Source organism: Bufo gargarizans, chromosome 1 (genome assembly GCF_014858855.1).
Source record: "Bufo gargarizans isolate SCDJY-AF-19 chromosome 1, ASM1485885v1, whole genome shotgun sequence".
Lineage (NCBI taxonomy): Eukaryota > Metazoa > Chordata > Amphibia > Anura > Bufonidae > Bufo > Bufo gargarizans.
This window is the reverse complement of record NC_058080.1, coordinates 329,660,633-329,688,110: the sequence shown is the minus strand read 5'-3', so window position 1 is coordinate 329,688,110 and position 27,478 is coordinate 329,660,633. Positions and strand designations below refer to the sequence as shown.

At 46.5% G+C, this 27,478-nt stretch overlaps 1 protein-coding gene across 1 annotated transcript in view; it reads right to left on the bottom strand.

The window, feature by feature from the left end:
• The window catches only part of LOC122927119 (A disintegrin and metalloproteinase with thrombospondin motifs 6-like), a 419,427-nt gene extending 405,850 nt beyond the window's left edge, over positions 1–13,577 (bottom strand). Inside the window, exons 1-2 of the mRNA XM_044278704.1 lie at positions 13,452–13,577; positions 12,478–12,601 (exon numbers count right to left, since the gene is read on the bottom strand). Coding sequence (XP_044134639.1) covers positions 12,478–12,601; positions 13,452–13,577 — 250 coding nt within the window. The remainder of the gene's footprint in view (positions 1–12,477; positions 12,602–13,451) is intronic.
• Between the last annotated feature and the right edge of the window lie 13,901 nt (positions 13,578–27,478).

Below are 27,478 nucleotides of genomic sequence, written 5' to 3'. Positions count from 1 at the left end.
GAGAAGGACTATCCACTGATTTTCACTGAGCGTGAGACTCCAATGAGAACAGAGACTGATGAGCTTGATGTTACAGATAAGCTTATGCATGAGGGAGTGTTGGGGTGTAATTTTCCCTTATGCTGGGAGTTGTGGAGTAATGGAGACACTTCTGCAGAGAGTGCAAAAACTTCTGCAGAACTTGTACCTGTACCTTTAAGTGAGGATCTAAGGGAGCTGCACTTTGACCTGCATGGGAAAAGCATATTGACCATTGGAAACAATGGTGCTGGTCAAATACAAAGTGATGGTGACAAAAGTGCAGAAATGCATAAGGAAAATGTGATGTCATATGAAATATGTGATAATAATAACATGCCTTTTCCTTTGCAGGCTGTGATTGGGGAAAAAGCTCCCCCTGTGGGTAAACATGTTTCTGATATAAAAGTGTTGATAAATGTTGAAGAAACACCACTAGGAGACCCCATTGTAGACAACGTGGCGGGGCTAGAGGGTGTACTACACGGACCAGAGGTGGATGTGCAGTCTCCACAAGTTTCTATGATTAATAAAATGTCCCAGGTGGGGATTGACTCAGGGGTGCCCATAGAGGCCAGGGTTAATAATGACACGAGCCGTATAAGTGGCCTATGTGCCGTGACAGTTAGCAACTCCGAGAGTGAGGCTACCATGTCAAGACCCAGCAAAACTAAAGTCGTTACTAGTAGCAACCAGCTGACAGTTATATCTGACGAGACGAGAGTTCAGTCGGGTGACAGCCTAGTGTCTGAAGCTCATATCCTGACAGTTGTAGATGACCTGACAGGACAGTACAGCTACAAACTGGATGTTTTCGCTCGCTCTGCACAGTCCCTAGATACACTAGAGACGGGGCTAGCGGTTCTCGCAGAACAACTACAGGAATCTCCAGAGGAGTCGCAGAAAGAGATGAATGAACTGAAGGAACTAGAGTCACTAATAGAAGCGGAAATTCTCCAACTTCAAGAGGAACTTGCAGTTTCTGAGCAATCCAGACTTCATGCAGAGCAGGAAAGAGATGAGCTGGCTGATGAGGTTCTAAACAGCGCCTCAGAAAAATCTGCTCTCTTGGAGGAGAAAAGACAGTTGGAAGCCAGGATGGCTCAACTTGATCAAGAGTTATGTGATCGCATGGTGGACCTGGACCACCAGAGACAAACTGTGTCTAGATTTGAGAAGAAACAAAAGAAGTTTGACCAGCTCTTGGTTGAAGATAAATACATATCGGCTCAATATGCCGAAGAACGCGACCGAGCGGAGGCTGATGCTTGGGAGAAAGAGTCCAAGACCCTCTCCTTGGCTAGAGCCCTTGAAGAAGTGCTTGAGGAGCGAAATGAATTAGAGAGGCTGAACAAGCAACTCAGAGCAAAGATGGAAGCTCTCATGAGCTCAAAAGATGCCATCTATGAGGTGGAGAAGCCTAAGTGTGCTCCTGCACAGCAGGTGGAAGAAAGTGAGAAACCAGAAGAGGAAGATCCTCTGGAAGGTGCCAAGAAGTCAGATCCTGGTAAGAGTGGGTCTGGAGATGGTGGTGCCAGGGCACTGGCCAAGGCAGAGAAGGTGGAAAAGGTATCAGCTGAACCAGTTGATGGGGCTGATGTCGATGCAGAGGCCAAGAGTCTCATGACAGTGTGTAACCAGGACCAGGTCGCAAAAGACATCCCCTCCACCTACAAGGCCTTCCAAGTAAATATGAGGAGACGGACGACCAGTATGCAGATCCGGGCTATTGCGTTGGGCTGTCTCTCCTGACTCCTCCCCAAAAGGAGACCAGTGTCCTGGGGAAAACGCCAGAAGACAAGAAGTATGCTGAAGACCCCAGTGCCTCCAACCTTGATGCGAAAGGGTAGGAGGAAGTAAGAAACAAAGGATATGATGCCATGTCCCTGAATGGGGAGAAGGCTAATAAAGTAAAGGCCAAAGAGACAGAGGCCAAGGAAGCTAAGGCCGAGCTCTTGAAATGGGAGAAAACTTTGGATGTCCCAGAGACCAACGTTAGGGCGGAAAGAGCGACTGCTGAAGTGGGAAAAGCCACTGAAGACGCAGAAGACTCTGAAGCTGGCTCCAAAACACTTGCTGAGAATAATAGTAAAGGGGTCCAGAGGCGTGGAAAAGGAGCGAGACGTAAGAAACCCGCTCTGCTGAAGGAGCCCTGCAAGGCAAACGAGAAAGGGTTGGGACACGACCATGACTGGGATCAGTTCAGTCAAGAGTTGCCACAGTCCAAGAAAGGACGTGAGGGGCCGGTGCAGAAGCCGGGAAATATAAAAAGACAGTACCTGCTCATGAGATGGACAAGAAATAACCAGAGGCCTTGTCAGCTCTGTAATAAACTCATGAGGGTGACAAACCAAGCGCTGTTGTCCTGGGTCTGGCAGAATAAGGGGAAGACTTTAGGCCAGATTAATGCCCGTTCACGTGCATCTGGATTTGATGCTAGTGTTCACCCCTACAGGCTTGAACAAAGGGGGGAGGTATGTGAGGCAGGGACAAGCCTCATGGTTGTTAGGGGAGATATATGGCAGGATTTGCTGTGTCTTCCCTCAGAATCGCCAGGTCTGAAGAAAGACCAGGTGCAGTAATCACCTGGGGATAAAGGAATCCTCAGAGTGAGAGGGGGTGGGGACTTGCACACAGAAGGCTGGAGTGGCTCTGTGTGGTCTGAGCCGAGAGGGCTGAGAGACCTCTATCCCCAAGGAGACATTTTTGTGGGAGCAGCCAGGAGGCTGTGGGACATTGGCTGACAAAGCCGCATGGGTTCACAGGGTGTGGACTGTGACTTAGGTGAGTCAGTAACGTCATGTTTAGTTAGAGCCCAGCCGGGCAGGTGTTTATTTTGTATTTATGTTTGGTTTGCTGAGGGGCAATAAATGCACTGTTTGGACCTGAAACCTAGTGTCCTGAAGCTGTATCTGTGAGAATGACCCCGAAGAAGAGCTAAACCCCCACAACTGCCATCAATAAACTAGTGTCGTTTTGCCAACTTTGTGGTCCAGCTATAAGAGTGCCCACCCTTTCCATATTGCAATTGTTTCTTTTGGTGATCACGGTACGACATCGGTGTGGTGCACCTTGCCGTCTTGAGCCAGAAGGTGAGCCGTCCTTTACTCTAGTTATACATATCATTTCAGTAATCGTCTTGTTAACTCAGGTGAGAATGTTAACGAGCACAAGGCATTATGTCAGGCTGATTGGGTTAAAATGGCAGACTTGACCTGTTAAAAGGATGGTGATGCTTGAAATCATTGTTCTTCCATTGTTACCCATGGTGACCTGCAAACACGTGCAGCCATCAATGCGTTGCATAAAAATGGCTTCACAGGCAAGGATATTGGGGCTACTAAGATTGCACCTCAATCAACAATTTATAGGATCATCAAGAACTTCAAGGAAAGAGGTTAAATTCTTGTTAAGAAGGCTTAAGGGCGTCCAAGAAAGTCCAGCAAGTGCTAGGATCGTCTTCTAAAGAGGATTCAGCTGCGGGATCGGAGTGCCACCAGTGCAGAGCTTGCTCAGGAATGGCAGCAGGCAGGTGTGAGTGCATCTGCACGCACAGTGAGGCGAAGACTTTTGGAAGATGACCTGGTGTCAAGAAGGGCAGCAAAGAAGCCACTTCTCTCCAAAAAAAACATCAGGGACAAATTGATCTTCTGCAGAAAATATGGTGAATGGACTGCTGAGGACTGGGGCAAAGTCATATTCTCCGATGAAGCCTCTTTTCGATTGTTTGGGGCATCAGGAAAAAGGCTTGTCCGGAGAAAAAAAGGTGAGCGCTACCATCAGTCCTGTGTCATGCCAACAGTAAAGCACCCTGAGACCATTCATGTGTGGGGTTGCTTCTCATCCAAGGGAGTGGACTCACTCATAATTTTGCCCCAAAACACAGCCATGAATAAAGAATGGTACCAAAACACCCTCCAACAGCAACTTCTTCCAACAATCCAACAACTGTTTGGTGAAGAACAATGCATATTCTAGCACGATGGAGCACCGTGCCATAATGCAAAAGTGATAACTAAGTGGCTCGGGGACCAAAACGTTGACATTTTGGGTCCATGGCCTGGAAACTCCCCAGATCTTAATCCCATTGAGAACTTATGGTCAATCCTCAAGAGGCGGGTGGACAAACAAAAACCCACTAATTCTGACAAACTCCAAGAAGTGATTATGAAATAATGGGTTGCTATCAGTCAGGAATTGGCCCATAAGATGATTCAGAGAATGCCCAAGTCGAATTGCAGAGGTCCTGAAAAAGAAGGGCCAACACTGCAAATACTAACTCTTATGTCATGCAATTGTCGATTTAAAAGCCTTTGAAACATATGGAGTGCGTGTAATTATATTTCACTACATCACAGAAACAACTGAAACAAAGATCTAAAAGCAGTTTAACAGCAAACTTTGTGAAAATTAATATTTGTGTCATTGTCAAAACTTTTGGCCACAACTGTATATATGTTGGCAAGGCTGATTAGTCAGCCTGCATTTGTGGCAGGGGCAGAGGCTCTTCATATACGAGCCACACCCTCACTCACAGGCGTGTGTTTTCAGGTGCACAGCTGCTGCTGGGTGTCATTAGCAAACTAGCTTCTCTGGTGGTAGGAGTCTTTCTTTGCAGCATGGAGCTTGTTATTTTGCTCTCTGCTACCGTAGCATGCACGCACTATACTACATAAGTAGGTTGGGCCGGGGCCGTCTCTCCTGGCCGGTCGGAACCGACTTTGCTAGCGAACGGGAGGCTTTGCCTCCGAATCTGCTACCTCAGGTTTGCTCGTTTGGGCCTAAATACTTCCATTTTCTTTTCAATTTAGTTTGTTGGTAATAGGAGTTAGTTCCTATAAATCTTACAAGTTTCACTTTGCTTCGTTCGTCTCGTATGAAAAGTTACTTCAGCCGGTTTTCTGTAAAGAAGAGTTACCTGGACTGAATGTGACGTCATGTTTGGAGATCGGACACAGCTGTTATTGTTTAGGCCTCTTGCTGTAGCTGTTCCTTGCCATGTGTCTCTCCCCCTCCCCGCTACCACCATCTTTAGACTTCATGTATTTCACCAAACTTTACTTTGGAAACAGTATTAACACAAATACAAACAGTATAAGTAATACCCCAGGCCCAAAGTCCGAGGGACAGGCCTAGCCTGTTGGCCTACACATAGGGTTGCCACCCGTCCGGGATTCACCCGGACAGTCCGGGTTTGTAATCCTGTGCCCGGGTACAAGCCTTTCTTAGACCCGGGCACAGGATTATTCATTCAAACTGCAGTGTGGTCCGACCGAGACTCCGATCGCATATTTAAGCTGTCACTCCGGGTGATCAGCTGAGCGCAGCGCTCCCGAGCCTCCCCCCTCCCTCCTCCTCCCTCCTCCTCCCTCCTCCTCCTCCATCCTCCAGTCTACACACTACAGTGATGCCAGGCAGCGCTGTGTGTTCACTCACTGTTCAGGCTCCTCCTCTGCCTCCCAGTCCCTCCCTCCCTCTCTCTCTGATAAGGAACAGGAAGTGATGACATCAGAGAGAGAGGCAGAGGGAGCTCCGTGGGAGAAATCATTCTACTTCTCCTCTCCAGCCCAGCTCCAGCAGCCTGCCCATGTAGTGGCCAGCCAAGTGCCCACTGTGCCCTACATGCAGACAACCTGACCAAGACAGTCCTGACTCCTGAGTCCTGACACCTGTCCTAGTCTGTCACTCACTTCTAAAAAGGTATACATAGAAACTGTTACATACAATTACACAATTCAAATGTTTTATGTCACCCCACTAAACTCTTTTTTTTGGCTTCTTATAATCCCTATACTGCGATATATGAATACATAATGTTATTAGTCATTTTGGTTTAGTAGATAATGAATAAAACAGACTTTTATAATATGTAAATTACCTGTCTACCAGCAGGTAGGGCGGTTACTTGCTGGTAGCAGCCGCATGCTCTTTTCATAATGACGCCCCCTCCTCATGTCGATTGACAGGGCCAGCGAACGCGATCGTTCTCTGGCTGGCCCTGTCTGGTATCAAGATCTCGCGCCTGCGCCGTAACGGTCTTCAGTTGGTGCAGGTGCACTGAGAGGAGGACACTCGCTCGGCCGCTCCATCCTCAGTGCGCCTGCGCCGGGTGTAGATGTGACGTCATCGGCGCAGGCGCACTGAGGATGGAGCGGCCGATCGAGTGTCCTCCTCTCAGTGCACCTGCACCAACTGAAGACCGTTACGGCGCAGGCGCGAGATCTTGATACCAGACAGGGCCAGCCAGAGAACGATCGCGTTCGCTGGCCCTGTCAATCGACATGAGGAGGGGGCGTCATTATGAAAAGAGCATGCGGCTGCTACCAGCAAGTAACCGCCCTACCTGCTGGTAGACAGGTAATTTACATATTATAAAAGTCTGTTTTATTCATTATCTACTAAACCAAAATGACTAATAACATAATGTATTCATATATCGCAGTATAGGGATTATAAGAAGCCAAAAAAAAGAGTTTAGTGGGGGGACAGAAGCCCTTTAAACAGGTTTCTGAATCTGTCAATCATCAGAAAAAACGTTATGTTATGTAGCTGACTGAGGTTAGCGATGTGCTAATACTACATAACAGTATGTTTTATAACTCCCTGCCGCTGCCGCCGTTCTCTTAAAATAAAGACTTATAATATGCTAATGAGCCTCTAGGTGCTATGAGGGCGTTCCTGCAGCACCTAGAGGCTCAGTCTATTCACCCTTTGGCAGTGGCACGCCCATGTCCAGTTGATTGACATCTAAGTTCTCCTCTTCGTCCCGTAAATCCCGCGCCTGCAGCGAATACTAAAAGGGACAGCGCAGGCATGGGATCAGGGGCGTAACGATTGCGGTGCGACAGCGACCAGGGGTGGAGACGGGACATGGTTGGAGGCGGGACATGGGCGTGGCTGGAGGCGGGGCCTGGAAGGGGGCCCTCCCTCCCTTCTGCGCTGCAGTCCAGTACAGTAAGGCCCAACAAAGCTATAACCCTATCTAACTAGCTAATACAAGGCTTAGGCTAGTCTCTGTAGGCTAGTAAAGTACAATTGGTAATCTGGTGTACTGACCTGCGTCCGTTCTGGGCCCTAGGATGCCGCTTACCCGGGATGGCCACCAAGCTCTCAGCAACCGTGCGGCCTTGCTTGATTCTAAGGTTTTCTGTCCATACACTGGAACTGGTCTTCCTGGGACAACCTCTCTTTCAAAGAGCTGGATCCAGACAGGGGACAGCGGATACTCTCCTTCCTTTGAGTGTCCATTCACTGCCGGACATCCGCAAGCCAGGATGGAATCGGATTCAGTCCCTCACAGCACAATCCTTCCAACATGTCAGATCATCACTTCCTGGTTCACCCAGAAGCATGCTGACTGTGCTGCAAAACAGTGGCCTCTAGTGCCCGGAATGCCAAATGATAGCTCCAATACAATTTAAACAAAATATACAGGCAGAGCTTATCCACAATCTCACACTTTCATGCTCTGCTGTTATCCTGAGCGGCATTTACACTTTCGGCTTTTATTTCATGTCTTATGCTGCTTCCGCACGTCCTTACTGTACTGCACTTTTCTACTCTTGGTTCATATTCACTCACATTCAAGCTGCGTTCACCTGTTGGCTGTTACATCTCATTCCGTCCCCAGCCGACAGCCGGATCCGTATTACATTCCTGTTATCACATGTTGTATACTCGGCTTACAGCCATAGCTGCTACTGTTACTCTGTTTTCATGCTCTGGACACACTACTCTGGTGTTCCCACCTTGCTCCATTCACAACCAGAGCTGCGTTTATACCAAATTTCATGCTCTGCTTATACCCAAAGTTGTGTTTACACTTCTACTGCTACACCAGGTTGTATACCCCATTCACCAAAGCTGCTTTCCATGTCTGCTGTCACATCAAGTTAATATTCCGTTCACATCAAAAGCTGCGTCCGCATGTCTGATTTTCACATCTTGTCCTATACTCCTTTCACTACTAGAGCTGTGTCTACGTGTCTGCTTTCGCATCACGTCAATACTCTGCTCACTTTCAGTTTGCATTTATACATCTGCTTCCTCGGTGGTCTGTTACATTCCATAGGCCTTCTTTTCTGTTTAATCCTGGATCATGATCACTCAGACTGGTCTCCTTTTACTTCTGGTTCGTATTCACTCAGATTGGTCTCCTGCCCCAGTTCACCAAACAGCTCCTCAGTGGAGGTCAGTGGGCCAGGAGGTTTCCTGCTATGATTTCACAAGCTGTTTGTTTGTCACGATAAGAGACTTCTCTTAGCGAGCTTGCAATGCCCCAGGCATTTTATGTTTACGTTTATGGTTCGCGTTGGTTAATGTTTTATGTATGCATGTGCTTCGGATTACTAATGTCTATATTTTTAACGCCTGTTGGCAGTCATGTTCCTTAGGCCACCTTCTAGCCAATCCAATCATTCAAGTCGCTTCATATGCCATCAGGTCCGGCTTACGTTTTAATTACTTATCGTCACCGCACGTCATCCCTCTGGCTTCAGGGCCCCTATGACTGATCCGGCCTCATGGCTCTGGGGACCCCATGCCTGTTTTTCATGTTTTGTTTGTTAAGGGTACCACATGGTTGTAGGCTGGTTAGTGTCCCAGGTTTGCTGATGGAGGGGGTCATGGTTATGCAACTCCCCAAGGCATTCTGGTGCTGCATAAGTGGTTTATAAAAAAATAAATAAAATAACTAATCATAAGAGGCTCGCACGAGTGGCTCTTTGCTTATAGGACCTCACAACTGGCATAGTCATTTGTAGTTTGCACTGTTATCTGATACTTGTCCCGCCATAAGGGGCTCTCACGCATGGCTCCTGCCATAAGGGGCTCGCTGGAGTGGCTCTTGGCTTAGAGGATTTCACAATTATCATCGACATTGGTTGGTCATACGGCCATCTGATACTATTTTCCATGGCACACCTTTCAGAAGTTTTCTTTTTTTCATTTATATTTTACAGACTAGTACTTGCGGTTCATTTCAGCCTCATTTCATTAAGAAACTTTACCCCATGTCTTTCTCTTTCTAGGTTATTGAGTCCCGGTTGCTTACTAAACCCGCTGGGTTAAGCCCCAATCTTTTCCCCAGCCGTCTGGTGGTTGCTTCTGCCCCATGGCTTTAGGGTTCTGACCAATGGTTGTCTGTCCACCTGTGCAGCTATGCTTTTGAATGACTTATATCTTTACCTGCTTGCCAGCTTATGTTAGTCTGCTTGCCAGCTTATGCTATTATTTTAGTTTATGTCCGTTATTATCTCCATTTTCTGTCACGTTTCCCTTCGTCTTTTTAGGTCATGCAGTTGAACTCATATTGGGGTCACCTTCCACGTCAGTCGGGTCTCGTTCCTAACAATATTTCGCCTTGCATGTTATTCAGGCCACGTAGTTTATCTTCGGTATCGCCTGCCACATCTGTCAGGCTCATGGTTTAATTTCACCTGCACCTTATTCAGGTCACTTTTTATAGCTATAATTCAAAAAAAAAAAAAATTGTCCCCATGGCTTCGGGGGCCCGACGACAGCTTCGGCGCCAGGGCTTCGGGGGCCCAACGACAGCTTCGGCCCCAGGGCTTTGGGGGCCCGATGACAGCTTTGGCCCCAGGGCTTCGGGGGCCCGACGACAGCTTTGGCCCCAGGGCTTCGGGGGCCCGACGACTGTTTTCAGTCCTGCTGGGCTGATTGCCTGGTTGGGTGTCCATCTGTTCATCTAGGCTGATTTGACCCCTATGTATAGCATTCATACCTGCTTCCCTCATTTCTTAATAATCCATGTTGATCGCTCACTTTATGTTTTGACCGCAAACTGGTCCGGTTCGCCCTACAGCATCATTGTCATGTCTTATGCAGATATTTTGTATTTCTTTAATTGTTCATGCTTTCGTTCAGGTCCTGCCAGAGAAAGAACAAGTAGGGCAAGTCCCTCTAGCATTTCAGTCTCTGATCGTAGGCGATCATATCTTGTCAACTGGGTCCCCGCGCAAAGTCTTTGCCTTTTTACCACGACCAGGAATTCATTTTTGCCAGTAGCTTCATTGCATTGCATTCCCTCACTCATGGGAGGGCATAGACAGAATCTTGTATATTATGGCTTCATAGCTTCTTGCCGCACTAACCTCCGACTCCCTACAACCACGTAGAATTGGATTTTGGACAAGGTCCAGCTTTTCCTCACGGTAGAAGATTCAGATAGTAAGTCGGCCTTCATTTCTCAAGCGTAAAAACAATTCTCAGGGGCGCACAGTAGAACAACGCACGGATAGCTGATGTCTGGGGAACTATTCAAGGATTCTCTTCCAATCTACATGGTTCTTTTTGGCCCTCATTCCTGCACAGTCTAGGCAGTTAGGTTTCGGTCCCACGATCTCCTGACCCTAGGGCATTGTCCAGTACTCGCACTAGAACCAAACTTTACAAGTTTCAGTTGGTTTTTATGATCCATTTCACAACGTATTCCCGGTCCTCCATTCCACTTTGGGGCAGTATCCGCAATATTGAGCATCATGTCTCTGGCCTTGTCATCCACAAGATGGGTTGTAGGTCTCCTACTGGTCTTGCCTCATATACCCCGAATTTTCGCTCTAGATCCCGGACGCCTTGCAGTTGGCTTGGGGATTAGTTTGCACATGCCATTCAAATTCCTTTTCTACCCTACTTGGCTTGGTTTTTGCCCACTTATAGGCCTACCCACGATCATGGCTTAGGGCACACAGCAAGCCATTTAGTTGGGTCAGCTAAGACACGCCTAGCTGGGTTAGGTTGTTCCCGTTGTTTCTCTCCCTAGGGTTCTTCGGATATCTCTTGGCCGTAGCCATGACCACAAGTTGGTAAGGCTGATTAGTCAGCCTGCATTTGTGGGAGGGGCAGAGGCTCTTCATATATGAGCCACACCCTCACTCACAGGCGTGTGTTTTCAGGTGCCCCACCCTCCCTCCCTTATCTTCTCATTTCCACAGGGTATGCCCACTTATAGGCCTACCCACGATCATGGCTTAGGGCACACAACAAGCCATTTAGTCAGGTCAGCTAAGACATGCCTAGCTGGGTTAGGTTGTTCCCGTTGTTTCTCTTCCTAGGGTTCTTCGGATATCTCTTGGCCGTAGCCATGGCCACAAATATATATATATATATATATATATATATACACACACCTAAAGAATTATTAGTTACACCATACTAATACGGTATTGGACCCCCTTTTGCCTTCAGAACTGCCTTAATTCTATGTGGCATTGATTCAACAAGGTGCTGATAGCATTCTTTAGAAATGTTGGCCCATATTGATAGGATAGCATCTTGCAGTTGATAGAGATTTGAGGGATTCACATCCAGGGCATGAAGCTCCCGTTCCACCACATCCCAAAGAAGCTCTGTTGGGTTGAGATCTGGTGACTGTGGGGGCCATTTTAGTACAGTGAACTCATTGTCATGTTCAATAAACCATTTTTCCAGTCTTCAACAGTCCAATTTTGGTGAGCTTGTGCAAATTGTAGCCTCTGTTTCCTATTTGTAGTGGAGATGAGTGGTACACGGTGGGGTCTTCTGCTGTTGTAGCCCATCCGCCTCAAGGTTGTGCGTGTTGTGGCTTCACAAATGCTTTGCTGCATACCACGGTTGCAATGAGTGGTTATTTCAGTCAACGTTGCTTTCTTCTATCAGCTTGAATCAGTCGGCACATTCTCCTCTGACCTCTAGCATCAACAAGGCATTTTCGCCCACAGGACTGCCACATACTGGATGTTTTTTCCTTTTTCACACCATTCTTTGTAAACCCTAGAAATGGTTGTGCGGGAAAATCCCAGTAACTGAGCAGATTGTGACATACTCAGACCGGCCCGTCTGGCACCAACAACCATGCCACGCTCAAAATTGCTTAAATCACCTTTCTTTCCCATTCTGACATTCAGTTTGGAGTTCAGGAGATTGTCTTGACCAGGACCACAACCCTACATGCATTGAAACAACTGCCATGTGATTGGTTGACTAGATAATCGCATTAATGAGAAATAGAACAGGTGTTCCTGATAATTCTTTAGGTGTGTGTGTGTGTGTGTATGTGTATGTGTATGTGTATGTGTATGTGTATGTGTGTGTGTGTGTGTGTATATATATATATATATATATATATATATATATATTTATATAACCAAACACACGCTTATCTTGTACTTTTCCCCTAGGAGTAATGTCATATACTCCAAGGCTTTAGCATTAAAGGCTATGAGAAATTCACTGTGTTACTATAGAGCCATGCCCACAGGCAAGGTCTCCATAGGAACATAGCTGTGGCAGCCTTGGATCCTTCAAAGGGACCAAGCCTGCCACAGAAGAAGGAATGATTTTCTCAGATATGCTTCTATTGGTAAATCCAAATCCTGAAAATATAAAAATCACAGTATGTGTGAACAAATCAAGATGCCACCTATTAGTGAGTATATGGCTCTGTTGATGATAATTTCTTACCTGTCTCATGTAGTGACTGGTTGACGAGTCCCTCAATCGTCTCACATGTATTTCCATCACCACCACACACTCGACACTTATCTTCTCTGACATCAGATCCCAAAATCCGATCACAGCCCACATGCTAATAGCAAACAAATAAAGAGTGTTTTATATTGTAAATTAGAATTAAATATGTTAAATATGAGTTTACATTTCTGGTCCTACAGAGTTATGGACTAAACTCAGAGTACAGAGAGAAATGTTCTTGATTTAAAGTCTCATACAATTTATTGGGGAAAGTTAGGGACTAGAGATAAGAGAATTAATTCTAAACTAATTAGATTAAGTCTGAATAAATAAAACATTAGGCTGATAAACAAATTAGAAGTTTTGGTGATTTGTTTCAGATGAATTGCGCAAAAATGGTGCCAGTGCCATTTTACTGTGAAATTTGCCAGAGAAAACAGAAGGGAGGATGAAGATGAAAGATCACATGACACTTGGAGGGAGAGGGGGAGTGCATGCCCTGATTAGCTCAGAGGCTGACACACAAGGAACAAAGCCCATTCTGTGCACAGCTTGCGATATGAAAGCATGTTGTGACTGTGTCTGTCAATAAGCAATTGCAGACACAAGCGCAATCTAGGTGTGATAGGGAGAGTATAGTAATATAGTTAGGTAGATTTAAGTTTTTTTTTCAGGCAAAGCATACTGAGTGAGGGACTGGTCACTGAGAGTTGTATGTTCAGGAGTTTCATACAGCTGCTGGCAAATTCTGCATTACAAAGTCCTGCAACAACCTCATTTTTTCCCCTCCCCACGACAGCACCTTAGAGAGATGGCTCCGCCCCAGGACAGGAAACCTGCAGCATAAAAAGGTGGAGCCGCTCTCCCACCTCAGTGAGGTTTCCTGTCCTGGTACGGGAGCCTGCAGTGTCGTCCTGACCTGGAAGTCCCGGTAGAAGCCGGAGGGTTAGGGCGGCGTGTGGTACCTGTCCGACCATTCCCCACAGGCGTCGGGAGGCGAATTCCGGTGTCGAGATCCCGGATCGCAAGGGCAGAAGGTGCCGGTCCCTCAGGTGAGGAGGACAGCACCAGCTGGCTGGAGGCCTCGGCATTGCTGCAGACTAGCCGGGACGCCACCGGATGTAGACGCTGTTGGAGGCGTCTGAAACAGGAAGTGCCATGCGTTCCATGGCCGTGCGCTTCCGGTCAGGTGACCGTAAGTTTGACATCCCGGCAATTTTAAACCGGCTCCAGGCAGGTATGAGGGTGCTGGGGTGTTTTGGACGCTGGTGTCTGAAATTCAGAGTGCCAGAAAGTGGACCAGGTGGCTCCAGTGCTATCTTGGCGTGGTGGGTCTGCAGTAGCTGTGTATCTCTCAGGTGAGAGGAATACTTGGTGGCAATATTTTTATCAGTGCAGGTTTTTTCCGTCACTATGGACGAAGAGAGGAGGTCTGAAAGTGTGGATGTGGAGATCCTGCCACCGGTATTGTGAGTCCTATTCTCGGTCCTTAGAGGGTCTAGGCTGTTCCTCAGATTTGGGTATGTTCCTTCTTTCTTAGACGGTGCCTAAGAAGGTGGCGGCAAAGAAAAAGAACAAGGAATGCCCTATCTGCAAGTGCCCGCTGTCTTCTTCTTACGCTAAAAAGCTCTGTCAGCAGTTCATTGAGAAGACTGTGGCTGAGGAGACTCCAAGTCTTTTGAAAGACCTTAAGTCTATTATGTCTGAAGTAAAAAATTCCCTGAGAAGTAGGAAAAGAAGAAGAACAGTGAGGCAGGAGTCTGACGTGGAATCGGAAGATAGCGATTCTCTCTCCGGGGATGAGGACTCTAATGATTCCTTTTCTTCTGAAGATAACATAAGAGAAGGAAAGTTCCTATTTCCAGCGGAAGATACGAACAAATTGTTAAGTTATCCGATCTACCTTGGAGTTGGAGGATACCAGAGAGGATAGATCGGTAGAGGATGTCGTGTTTGAGGGACTTAGGGAAAGAAAGCGTAGGTGTTTCCCTGTCCATAGGTCTATTTCAGCGGTGATAGAAAAAGAATTGAAAAAAACTGATTAAAAAAACATTCATTTCTAAAGACCTTTAAACGGAAGTATCCATTTGAGGAAGAGGCGTCTACATCTTAGGACAAGGCCCCGAAACTGGATGTAGCCATTTCCAAGATTTCTAAAAAATCCTCGCTGCCCTTTGAGGACATGGGATTCTTAAAGGACCCCTTAGATAAAAGAATATATTCCTCCCTTAAGAATGCGTGGGAGTCTTCTGCGGCTGCTTTCAGGCCTAGTATAGCTGCTACTGTTGTTGCAAGGTCTATATCACTGTGGTTGGAGAGGCTAGAGGGGCAGATTAGGGAGAAATGCCCTAGAGAGCCGTTATTAGCTTCTATACCGACCTTCCAGAAAGCCGCAGATTTTATTGCGGATGCCGCGGTGGACACGGTGAGGCTGGAAGCAAGAACCTCATCCCTTTCCAATTCTGTGCGACGTGCTTTGTGGCTTAAGAATTGGAAAGGGGGAGTTTTGCCGTCCAAGCTGAGGCTTTGTAGCATTCCATGTGATGGCCAGTTTCTTTTCGGGTCGGAACTTGACTCCTTACTCGAGAAAGCGGCAGATAGGAAGAAAAAGTTTCCCCAGGAATCTTTTACAAAATTCAGGCAATATAAACGGCCCTTTCGGAACCCGACAAGGTTCCAGAATAAGAAGCAGACGGGGGACAGAGAGCAGGGAGCAAGGCCTAGATCAGGAAATAAGGGCTTTTTGTTTGGATCAGCCACAGCTCGTGCGGGAAAACAAGGAAAGCAATGACGCCATGATCCCAGTAGGAGGAAGATTAAAGTTCTTTCTTCCTGCTTGGGAAAAGATGGCAGGGAAATGGTTGATAGGTCTTCTGCGGGAGCGTTTAAGATTGGAGTTCTTGAGTTGACCCGCAGAAAGATTTGTGATTTCGAGGTTTTCTCTCATCATGCTGCAAGAAATAAAAAAACTGATAAGCAAGAAGGTGTTGATTCCTGTCCCAGAGTCAGAGCTAGAGAAGGGTTTTTATTCCACCCTGTTTTTAGTGAAGAAACCAGATGGGTCGTACCGGACTATAATAAATCTCAGATATCTGAACAAATTCCTGAAAGCCAGAAAATTCAAGATGGAAACCATCAGGTCAGCGATATATCTTTTGTCTCCAGGCTGCCATATGGCGGTCCAGGATTTAAAAGATGCTTACCATCATATTCCGATTCATCCAGATCACCAGAGACTCCTCCGGGTGGCTGTGAGAACCGAGGTGGGACTTCTTCACTATCAGTTCCAGGCTCTTCCATTTGGCCTCTCCATGGCACCTCGGATCTTTACCAAGGTAGTGGCGGAGATGGCTTCCTTCATCAGAAGGGAGAACATCACGTTTTTACCTTACCTGGACGACTTTCTGGTGGTGGCCCAGTCTCAGGAGGAGTGTGCCAAGTCTCTGAATCGGGTTATGGAGGTTCTTCGGTCTTTGGGGTGGCTGTTGAATATCCAAAAGTCCAGGTTGGAGCCAGGTTTTTCTGGGTCTGGTTTTAAATTCCAGGCTGGAAAGAACTTTTCTCACAGAGGAGAAGGTAGCCGGGGTTCAGGGAGTAGTTCAGAGGGTTCAGTCAGAACAGACCCTGTCTATAAGAAAAGCTATGTCCCTGTTAGGAGTTCTAACTTCCTGCATGCCAGCAGTCCAGTGGGCTCAACGACATTCCTGCCAATTACAGGGAGAGATCTTGACTGCCATAAGACGGACAGGGGCATCCCTGGAGTCAGTTATAAGATTATCAGAAGTGACTCTTTCATCCCTAGATTGGTGGAAGGAAGTGGAAAATCTGAACCAGGGACTTCCCTGGTCCTTTCCGGAACCGGTGGTTGTTACTACGGACGCCAGCCCCTGGGGTTGGGGGGCTCACTTGGAGGATCAGATCTTTCAGGGAGAGTGGTCCCAGGGTCAGAGACGGTTTTCGTCAAATCGAAAGGAGCTGAGGGCGGTTTTGCTGGCCTTGAGAGCAGTTCTTCCTATGATCCAGAACAGACATGTGAGAGTGATGTCCGACATTCGGACAGTGGTCTCATATCTCAATCGTCAGGGAGGAACCAGGTCAGATTCTTTACTGAAGGAGACAAGATGGATTTTCGAGGAGATAGAAGGGAGAGTGCTTCATCTCTTGGCCATTCATATCAGAGGGGTCGAGAATTCTCGAGCGGACTTCCTGAGTCGCCACAGATTACGTCAGGGAGAGTGGTATCTGAATCCAGAAAATTTCTCCCAGGTAGTAAGATTATGGGGTTTGCCTTCAGTAGACATGTTTGCCACAAGAGAAAACAGGAAGGTACAGAATTTTTTCTCCCTCAGTCCAGAGGAGTGCCCATCTGGGATGGACGCCTTCCTCCAGAGATGGGATTTTCCGCTAGGCTATGCCTTTCCCCCGCTTCAGTTGATTCCACTAGTAATAAGGAAGATCAGGTACGAAGGGGCAAGGGTAATTCTGATAGCCCCCTTCTGGCCGAAGAGGGCGTGGTTTTCCCTGTTGAGAGTGATGTCAGTTTAGGATCCGTGGATCCTGCCAGGAATTCCAGACCTATTATCTCAGGGTCCAGTGTTCCACCCGGAAGTAGGGTCTCCACATCTTTCGGCATGGAATTTGAGAGGTCATTTTTAGCTAGTCAGGGATTCTCTAAGGAGGTCATTTCTACTTTGATGAAAAGTAGGAAGGAGGTGACGAATGTTATTTATGCACGAGTATGGAGAAAGTTCCTGTCCTTTATAGGCGCAGAAGGGGTTTCCTGGCCGTTAGATTTCTCTGTAGTTCAGGTGTTGGATTTTTTTACAGAGGGGATTGTTCCTCGGGTTGGCAAAAAGTACACTAAAAGTGCAGGTGTCAGCTTTATCGGTCTTGGGGAAAAGAAGTTTAGCCATGGACCCTTGGGTGGTTAGGTTTTTTAAGGCAGTGGATAGGATTACGCCAGTAGCAGGCCCTAGATTTCCTCCCTGGGACCTTAACTTAGTGCTTAACGCCCTTACCAGACATCCCTTTGAACCTCTAGCCTCTTGCTCGGTTAAAGTACTTTCCCTTAAGCTAGTTTTGCTGGTAGCTTTAACATCAGCCAGAAGGGTTGGGGAGATTCAGGCCCTCTCTATTAACCCCCCTTTTATGTCCATCAGAGAAGACAGAGTGGTTCTCAGACCAGATCCTGGTTTTATGCCAAAAGGTTCCTTTTAGGATTAATAGAGCTCAGGAGGTAGTTCTTCCAGCTTTCTTTTCAGAACCAAAAGATGACAGAGAAGGAGCTGCATTCCCTGGATGTCAGGAGGTGTATTTTGCAGTACCTGGAGGTGACTAAAGACTGGAGGAAGTCTTCTGCCTCATTTGTTCTGTTCGGTGGGGCTAGGAAAGGTAATACTGCCTCTACGGCTTCTATTGCCCGGTGGATCAGAGAAGCTATATCCTTGGCGTATTAAGTATCCGGTGTGTCTCCCCCTATTTCTGTGAGGGCTCACTCCACGAGGGCGGTGTCCACTTCTTGGGCAGAGAGGGCCAGCGTATCTATTGAACAGATCTGTCGGGCTGCCACCTGGTCTTCTCCGTCCACCTTTTATAAGCACTATAGGCTTCAGCTTGACTATTTCTGACCTTCTCTTTGGCACTAAGGTCTTGAGTTCTGTCACCCACCCTGAGGATGATCTCTGAAATCTCTCTCTAAGGCGCTGTCGTGGGGGAGGGGAAAAATTATGATTACACTTACCGGTAATCGGATTTTCCTGACCCCACGACAGCACCTCTTTATTCCCTCCCTATTGGTGTAAGTCTGTGTGTTCACGGGTGTTGCAAAAAAATAAAAAATAAAAATAATATATACAGTATGTTAAAACTAAACTAACGTAAGGGGGAGTCCCTCTCCTGCTCTGGAAACTCACAGAGGTGGGAGAGCGGCTCCACCTTTTTATGCTGCAGGTTTCCTGTCCTGGGGCGGAGCCATCTCTCTAAGGTGCTGTCGTGGGGTCAGGAAAATCTGATTACCGGTAAGTGTAATAATCATTTTTCTGTACTTAGACAGCCAGCTAACTTTTTTTTATTTATTTTTTGTAAAAGCCTAAAGTTTCCACAGTTCATAATTTTATTGCCAGCCCATCCAGCATCCATTGTATACTTTCTTCTGTAAACGCTGGGCAATGAAAATACCTAGCTGCCATTATTTCTCTAAATAAGCTATCCCTGCCTTTTACTCTGACATGAGGGAGAACATGGGCCACCGCTTGCAATTGTTACAGTCCGGAAAGGTGCACACCAACCTGGACACCTGGACACCTGGACCAGATGTTACAAGAAAGGACGATACACTTATTTCAGAACCCACTGGATCAATCTTTTTAGCAGCAGTGCTGATGCTGCTCTGCATTAAAAAGGGCAGGTCCTACTGCCACCTTCATGTTTATGTCAGTCTGTATCCAATGACAGGTGCTTAGCTGCCTCCTCCATGCCTCCTCCTCAGTAGATATCCTTTAATCCCCAACAACAGCAGGACAAGTATGCTTCCAGTTCCCCTCTCATACGTGTAAAGTGAAGTGTTTCCATGCGGTGCTAGAGATAAGGCTAGGCTAAGGTAGCCACAAAGCCAATCAGTTGCTGAAGTGCATCAAGCAGCTAACATCCCGCTGGATGTCTCCTTTCCAACACCAACTTGGAAAAGTGATCAGTGACATTGGCAGGAACATGGTGGCTATGCTGCATTTGGGGGAAATAGCACATGCTCCCTGCATGCACATGTGATAACTTTAAGGGTGTATCACCTTTTGAAAAGTATTGTGGTTTGCAGAGGGTGTTTTCCATGTCCAGGAAACTGTCCTCACATTGGAAATGTTTGCATCTCTTCTGGACCCACTCCTGGTTTTGACTTACAAATACTGATACAAAGTAGTGCTACAAAATACTGATGCAAAATACTGACTTTAAAATAGTGAGCAAACATGAAAGCTGCCACTGGCTAACGTGGATTAAAAAATCATAGACCACCTTCTTTTGCTTGTACAGACGGTCTAACATATGGATCATGTAGATCCAATGGGTGGAAACGTTGAATATCAGGCGTTTTAAGGGAAGAGCTTTTTGCTTTTGCAGCTCTAGGAGGGTGTGTTTTGCACGGTAAGAGTGGCTGAAGTGTATGCACAGTTTTCTGGACATTTTGAACAGCTCTTGCAGTTCAGTGGAAGACTTGAGAAATCTGGTGACAAAGAGATTGAAGACATGTGCCATGCTGGGCATATGGGTCAGCCCTCCCTGATGCAGCGCAGACAAAATGTTCTTCCCATTGTTGATAACCAATGTTCCTATCTCCAGTTGGCGAGGAGACAGCCAGTGTTCAATTTCTTTATTGATGACTCTTAACAGTTCCTTCCTGGTGTGGCTCAGTTCTCCCAGGCTGACGAGGTGTGCAGTACCACGTGACAACACCTAGATTTGCACAGGGGATATGATGGAGGACCACTGTGAACTGTGCCTAGAGGGGAGGGTGAGGCCAAGGTGGAGGATGAGAAGGACATTGATGCAGAAATCCCATGATTATAATGCAAATATGGCATTGCAGTTGCTGGTGTGCTTGTGCTGGAACAACATTTACCTAGTGTGCTGTGAATGACATATATTGTTACAACTCCAGACATCCAGAAGCTCAAGGACTGGCCCACTTTCTGCTCAACGTACTTGTGCAGGGCTGGGCACAAGCCATTAGTTCTCTAAAAGGAGCAGAGTCAACTACGGTAAATAGAAAGGGAGGGACTGTAGTACCAGTGAATTGGCCAGGTGCACGTTCAGCTTCTATTCCACTGGATGAGGGCATGCATACTGTTGTCTTTTTGCAATCGCCTCAGTGATCGATTGCTGTTGAAACAAGTGATGAGGAGAAGGAGGAGCATGAGGAGCAATAGACGACGTGGAAGTCAGTGGGTATGAACGACAGCTTCATTCTGCTGACATTGAGGATCCCTGACTGCTGTAGAGGGAGTGTGGGTCAGTGGGAGATGCAGTGGTTGCTGCATCAGGTTGTACCACTAAATGAGTGGCATGGTTTTCCCACAGCAGTTTCTGATTGTGCTCCATGTGTTGACACAGGGCCGTCATACCAACTTTACTCTGGCTGTGTTCCACCTTCTGCCCACGCATCCTGCATACCACCATGCTAACATCCCCTAGTAACTTTGTGAATAATTACCACACTGCCGAGTATTACATTTTCCCTCCACCACTGCATGATGCCTGCTTGAGACTGCTTTTATGAACCCGTGCACTGCTTGTGTGTTCCTCACAGGTAGTCTCCCAAGTAGAAGATGGTGTACCCTTCCTGTGTTTGGCTCCAGATCTACCACTGCTTCTATACTGCTGTCTCAGGAGCACAATGCCAACCTCTCCCCCTGATGATGACGATGTCCCCTCTTTACCAGGCTCCCACGTGTGATCTGCTACATCATCTACATATGTTTGCTCACCACTTGCGTCACTCTCATCTGTCTCTTGCGCATGTCCCTGACCTCTCGCAACATGTGCTCCCACGACTGTCATTATTGGTAGTTGCACTACTAAACGAGGTTGCAGCGAACCTCTCCTCCATGTCTGGGCTGGCCTGTAACTGCTGATTATCCTCACAAAGCTCATTGTTGCTGAAATGTGGAGCAGAGCCGGCATCTATCATTATTTGGCTAGCAGAAGGAGCAGCAAAAGCAAGAGGCAGGTTTAGAACAGGTGAGGGCATAGAGGCAGTTCCTGGAGCATGCAAACTAAGCCAGGTGTCAGAGGAACCCACCGATTCCTAGCTATATGTATCTGTTGTAACTTGAGATGATTGTGCCAGTCAACCATTCCAGTACAGCTGGATTGCTGGTCAAAACCGGACAGTGGATAACAGTGGCAGTTCTGGCCTGTTGCTGTGGCTGCTACAACCCGCCCCCCCCCTCATCCCCTTATCCCCTCATCCCCTCTGCTGCTACTTGTGCCGGATACAACCTACAGCATCATTTTTGCCACTGCCCATTCCATTGGAGAGACCATGGTGTATAAAAACTGCATCTTTAACAGAACGGATTAGGTCTGAATGTCAGTGTACTGCACAGTGTACTGCACAGTGATGCACACTGTGATATATTAGATCTGCCTTTAATATGAACGTACAGTAATTGTTTCGCTGAAAGAATAAATTAGCTATGAATATTGGTGCATTGAAGCAACACTGTCTATAGTAAATGAGTGTCTTGGTATATCTCTCTGGATTAGGTTTTTATAGGGATGGCTACCTTCGGACTGGCTGGCTGCTCGGCATTATAGGGTATCTTGTGTTCACAGGCTTGTATCCTCTACATATACCTTCACTTTCTAGCATGTGCAGCCGCCATTTTAACAAAAAATTATTTGTTACCACAAAATGCAAGGAAATTTGTTGAAAATGTATTTTCTATTGAGTTTAGGTACAAGATACATGAGAAGAAAACAGTGACAAGAGTCCTTTGAATTTTTTTTTCATACATAATACAGACATAACCCTATATGTGAAATTGTTAAAATGAAACATAAGAACATAATAACTGACGGCCATTAATAAACTTGTTCTATATTTCCTGGATGAGAGAACATAGCGATTACCTAGTACATTCCATATTCGTCTAATCACAGAGTAGTAAGTAACAGGAGTAAAGCAATGACAGCAAAGAGGTCCACAAGGCCACCTTTATTGTCTGCGTCCGAAGGACATATAACAGTGCTCCCTGAGGAGCCGGCCCCTGCTGCAGGCATCGTCAGCCACTTCTGACCTATATTTAAGTTCATGACAAGTAATCGGAGGTTAGTGTAGACATGAAATCTCTCCATGTGTTCCAAAGTCTATGAAACTTAGGGGTGTTGCGTAGGGATATGTAACAGAGCTCCTCCATGCAAGAAATTTAATCCACTTTGTGAATCCACTGGCAAATCGAGGGGGCAGTGTCCCTCCAGTGGAGGGGGATCTGCACTTTCACAGCTACTACTAGTTGGGCACATAGCTGTCTATTGAAGCGTGGTGGGAGCGCCTGAGGAAGGCCGAGAAAAATTATTCTTGGAATCAGAGGTGGAGCCTCTGGGTAGACTTTAGCTATGAGCTCCTCGACTCTCGGCCAAAATGGTTTTATAAGAGCGCAATCACAACTAATGTGGACATAAGTGCCCACGTGGGAAAGACAACGCCAGCAGAGGTTGAGAATGGAGGTGTTAATCTTATGTAGAGATTTTTACCATCAGCGCATCAGTTTATAATTAATCTCTTGCAGTATAATACATCTGCTGGGGCCGCAGCTCAGTTTATAGATTTGTGAGATTTCTTGTGGGGTGAGAGTCTGGCCTAATTCCTGTTCCCAAACCCTGAAGTATGGTAACGGGGAATGCCGGGAAAGCATAACCAGTTCCCAGTATATCTAAGAAATAAGCTTGGGAATAGGGGAGCGTAGCGCAGATAGATGCTCTTGCCAAGTAACATCACGGGGCAAAGGGCCCAGTTTCAGGAATGTCCTGAAACCCAGGGCAATCTGGTTGTAGGTTAACTGAGTCATAGAAATAGAGGGAAACTGATCACGCAACGCCCAGAACTCCGGTAGAGTGCCATCAACTAATAGTTTCTTTATGTTTAAGCTCTTTTGTAGGGGAAGATTGATAGAAGTATAGGGAGTGTTAAGACCAATGAGGCCTCCCAAACAAGTGATGGGGGAAGGGGATGACCATATAGATGTAACTTTGCGAAGAGAATCCCATACCTGGAGAGTCACCCTCTCTGGATCAGTCATCTTCCAGTTTGAAGGAGTAAGAGTCCTTGGTGAGTGGGAAGCCTGAGACTGCTTCCTATATGGGAACATACAGTTTAGGGAAGTACCCCGGTGTCAGTCAACCATTCTAGCCAGATGAACTGTCTGGTAGAGAACCTCTATGTCAGCAAACCCTATGCCCCCAGCCCCTTTAGGTTTTGTCAGAGTTTTCCAGCAAAGAAACTGCAAAAACCGCCTACGGGTAATCGTGAAAAAGGACCGGGGAAGAAAGATAGGTAATGTTTGAAATAGGTAGAGGAATTTTGAGGAGATTAGCTCGATCAATCCAAGAGATGTAAGGAATTTTACAGCTGTCTATGATCCATGAAACTTGGGAATGTAGTGGGGCATAGTTGAGTGAGTACCAGTTCCCAGGATTGGCCGAGATGGAAAGACCCAAATATTTGAGAGAAGTGTGGGACCATGGGATGGGAGATCTGGCAGAGGCTCTAGCAACTGTCCCCCCGGGGCAAGAGACGTTTAGCACAGACGATTTTGCAGGATTTATCTTAAAATTGGAGAGGTTTCGGAATGTACAAGGTATTGATTATACCGCCACACGATGGTGAGTGTGTAGCAGTATAAAGTCACACCCAAATTGTAACAGAAATGATATGTGAACTGGGTATCTTAAAACATAGCTTTTACAAAATCATTTAAAATATATATAGAGTACCACTAGGTGAGAAACAACAAAAATACACGGCCCCACTGTTTCAAAATCACAATAAAGTGAAGAAAAGGGTGGATCTTACCACGTCTTGTGGGTTCCACATCCAGTGGAGGAAGGTCCTGGTAATTGGTTATACAGGGACCAAGGTGACCATGGTGCTTGTGTCTGGTGGCATGACATAAACTCCTAGTGTGCCCTATTATTGGGTTCCCTACCTGTAGGAGGGCTAGGGGCTGTTCTTTACACCTGCCTAACAGACACGGAACACCCGCCCCGACAGGGGCGACCCCATGCAGAACCTTTCCCTCAGTATGGGTCTAGTACTGCACTTTACCCTGTTTACAAAGCCCTATATGCCATGTTTCAGTCTTGTTTGTCAGACATCATCAGGGAACTTCACACAGTATTCAGAGATAACTAAAGACTTCATTAATTGTAAAACTATGGGAGTAGTTTATAAGATCACATGTGACTGTAGAAAATAATATGTGGGAAAAACCACCAGAGAACTCAGGAGGCAGATAGGAGAACACCTGGGTGACATAAAAAATGGAAGAGACACATCTGTATCTCGACATGTTATTACTGAACATGGAGGGAGAACGGAGTGTCTTTCTTTCATGGGCATTGAAAGGATTAAGCCGGGGGTAAGACGGGGGGATGTAGATAAGAGAATCTTCCAGTGTGAGGCGAAGTGGATTTTTTATCTTAAGACCATCCACTTCACTGGCTTAAATGAGCAACAGAACTACAGTTGCTTCATATAAAGAAAGGTTGTGATGGCACCCTACAGAGGTTGGATAATAATTTAGGGAATCACATGGTGACCCAGTGCTGTATCCCTATGCAACAATGTACTGTCTGTCACATCGTCCATCCCCACGTATGAGTGTACTGACTGTTGAATTTCCCTTTATGCTCATCTGCCCTAAGAGGTATATAGGCAGGGGAATTATAATGGTTCCAAAGGGGGTACAGATTGGCACCCTGTCGTATAGCATCATTGACATATAATCAATAATTGAGGGTTTGTATACATGTTCACCTATGATATGGTTCACCTAGAGTGAATATTGAAGATAAGCCCCATCGTATGTCCTATAGGATAAAAACCTCTTTGACTATTCTGGATGTGCTAAACTGTGTGGCGTCTCTTAATGTATTTGTCGATCCTGGCAAACTAAATCCAATATAGCAATTCAGCATTTGTTCAACAGCAGGCAAATGATCATTTGCAGCATTAATGGGCCCAGTGTGTGTGAGCTGTGACGTTGCCAAGCAACAGGCGACGCTCAGACGCAGGTCCCTACCTCACTTCCGGTGAGCCCGCACCACATGATCCCAGCTTCCGGTCTGGTGGAACGCACGCGAGCGTCGTGCGTTCCACAGGCAGAGACATGTACTCATGCCACTACAGACAGGTGAGGCAGTTGATCGGGGCGCAAACCTACTGGCAGTGGAGGAATATGAGGAGGCGGGGTGACTACTATTAGTTGCTCACCCAAATCACCACTATTTGAGGTGAGACACAGGCTGATATGGGACACTTCCCTTGATTCAGCATGGATGTGACTTACTCATTATCCATATTGAGAATACGGAGGTAAACCACCTTCGATTTCAGTAAGTAATTAATTAATCTGAGTTTCTTTTTGCTAATTGACATCTGGCACTCAGAAGTATAAGTGACCAACACTTAGTGTATTTTTTATTTATTTTGTCTTTAGTTATCCCTGAATACTGTGTGAAGTCCCCTGATGATGCCTGACAAACAAGACTGAAACATGGCATATAGGGCTTTGTAAACAGGGTAAAGTGCAGTACTAGACCCATACTGAGGGAAAGGTTCCGTATGGGGCCCACAGAATGGGGGGAAAGAATACAGGAAATCACATTGTAGGATTTATATCGAATTAATTGGTAAATTCCTCGGTAAAATAAGTATTTGGTCACCTACAAACAAGCAAGGTTTCTGACTCTCACAGACCTGTAACTTCTTCTTTAAGAGGCTCCTCTGTCCTCCACTCGTTACCTGTATTAATGGCACCTGTTTGAACTTGTTATCAGTATAAAAGACACCTGTCCACAACCTCAAACAGTCACACTCCAAACTCCACTATGGCCAAGACCAAAGAGCTGTCGAAGGACACCAAATACAAAATTGTAGACCTGTACCAGGCTGGGAAGACTGAATCTGCAATTGGCAAGCAGCTTGGTGTGAAGAAAGCAACTGTGGGAGCAATTATTAGAAAATGGAAGACATACAAGCACACTGATAATCTCCCTCGATCTGGGGCTCCACACAAGATCTCACATGCTCTGGGGCTGTTTTTCTGCAAAGAGACTAGGACGACTGACTAGTGTAAAGGAAATAATGAATGGGGCCATGACAATGATCCCAAGCGCACCGCCCCCGGGCAACGAAGGAGTGGCTTCGTAAGAAATATTTCAAGGTCCTGGAGTGACTCCAGATCTTAACCCCATAGAAAACCTTTGGAGGGAGTTGAAAGTCCGTGTTGCAAAGCGACAGCCCCAAAACATCACTGCTCTAGAGGAGATCTGCATGGAGGAATGGGCCAAAATACCAAAAACAGTGTGTGAAAACCTTGTGAAGACATACACAAAATGTTTGACCTCTGTCATTGACAACAAAGGGTTTATAACTAGAGTTGAGCGGACATCTGGATGTTCGGGTTCGAGAAGTTCGGCCGAACTTCCCGGAAATGTTCGAGTTAGGGATCCGAACCCGATCCGAACTTCGTCCCGAACCCGAACCCCATTGAAGTCAATGGGGACCCGAACTTTTCGGCACTAAAAAGGCTGTAAAACAGCCCAGGAAAGGGCTAGAGGGCTGCAAAAGGCAGCAACATGTAGGTAAATCCCGGGCAAACAAATGTGGATAGGGAAATGAATAAAAATAAAAATAAAATAAATAAAAATTAACCAATATCAATTGGAGAGAGGTCCCATAGCAGAGAATCAGGCTTCACGTCAGCCACCAGTGCAACAGTCCATTGTCAGATATTTAGGCCCAGCACCCAGGCAGAGGAGAGAGGTCCCGTAACAGAGAATCTAGCTTCATGTCAGCAGAGAATCAATCTGCATGTCATAGCAGAGAATCAGGCTTCACGTCACCCAACTATGGAACAGTCCATTGGCATATATTTAGGCCCCAGCACCCAGACAGAGGAGAGGTTCATTCAACTTTTGGTAGCCTCGCAATATAATGGTAAAATGAAAATAAAAATAGGATTGAATGAGGAAGTGCCCTGGAGTCCAATAATATATGGTTAAGGGGAGGTAGTTAATGTCTAACCTGCACAAGGGACGGACAGGTCCTGTGGGATCCATGCCTGGTCCATTTTTATGAACGTCAGCTTGTCCACATTGGCTGTAGACAGGCGGCTGCGTTTGTCTGTAATGACGCCCCCTGCCGTGCTGAATACACGTTCAGACAAAACGCTGGCCGCCGGGCAGGTCAGCATCCCAAAGGCATAAAAGGCTAGCT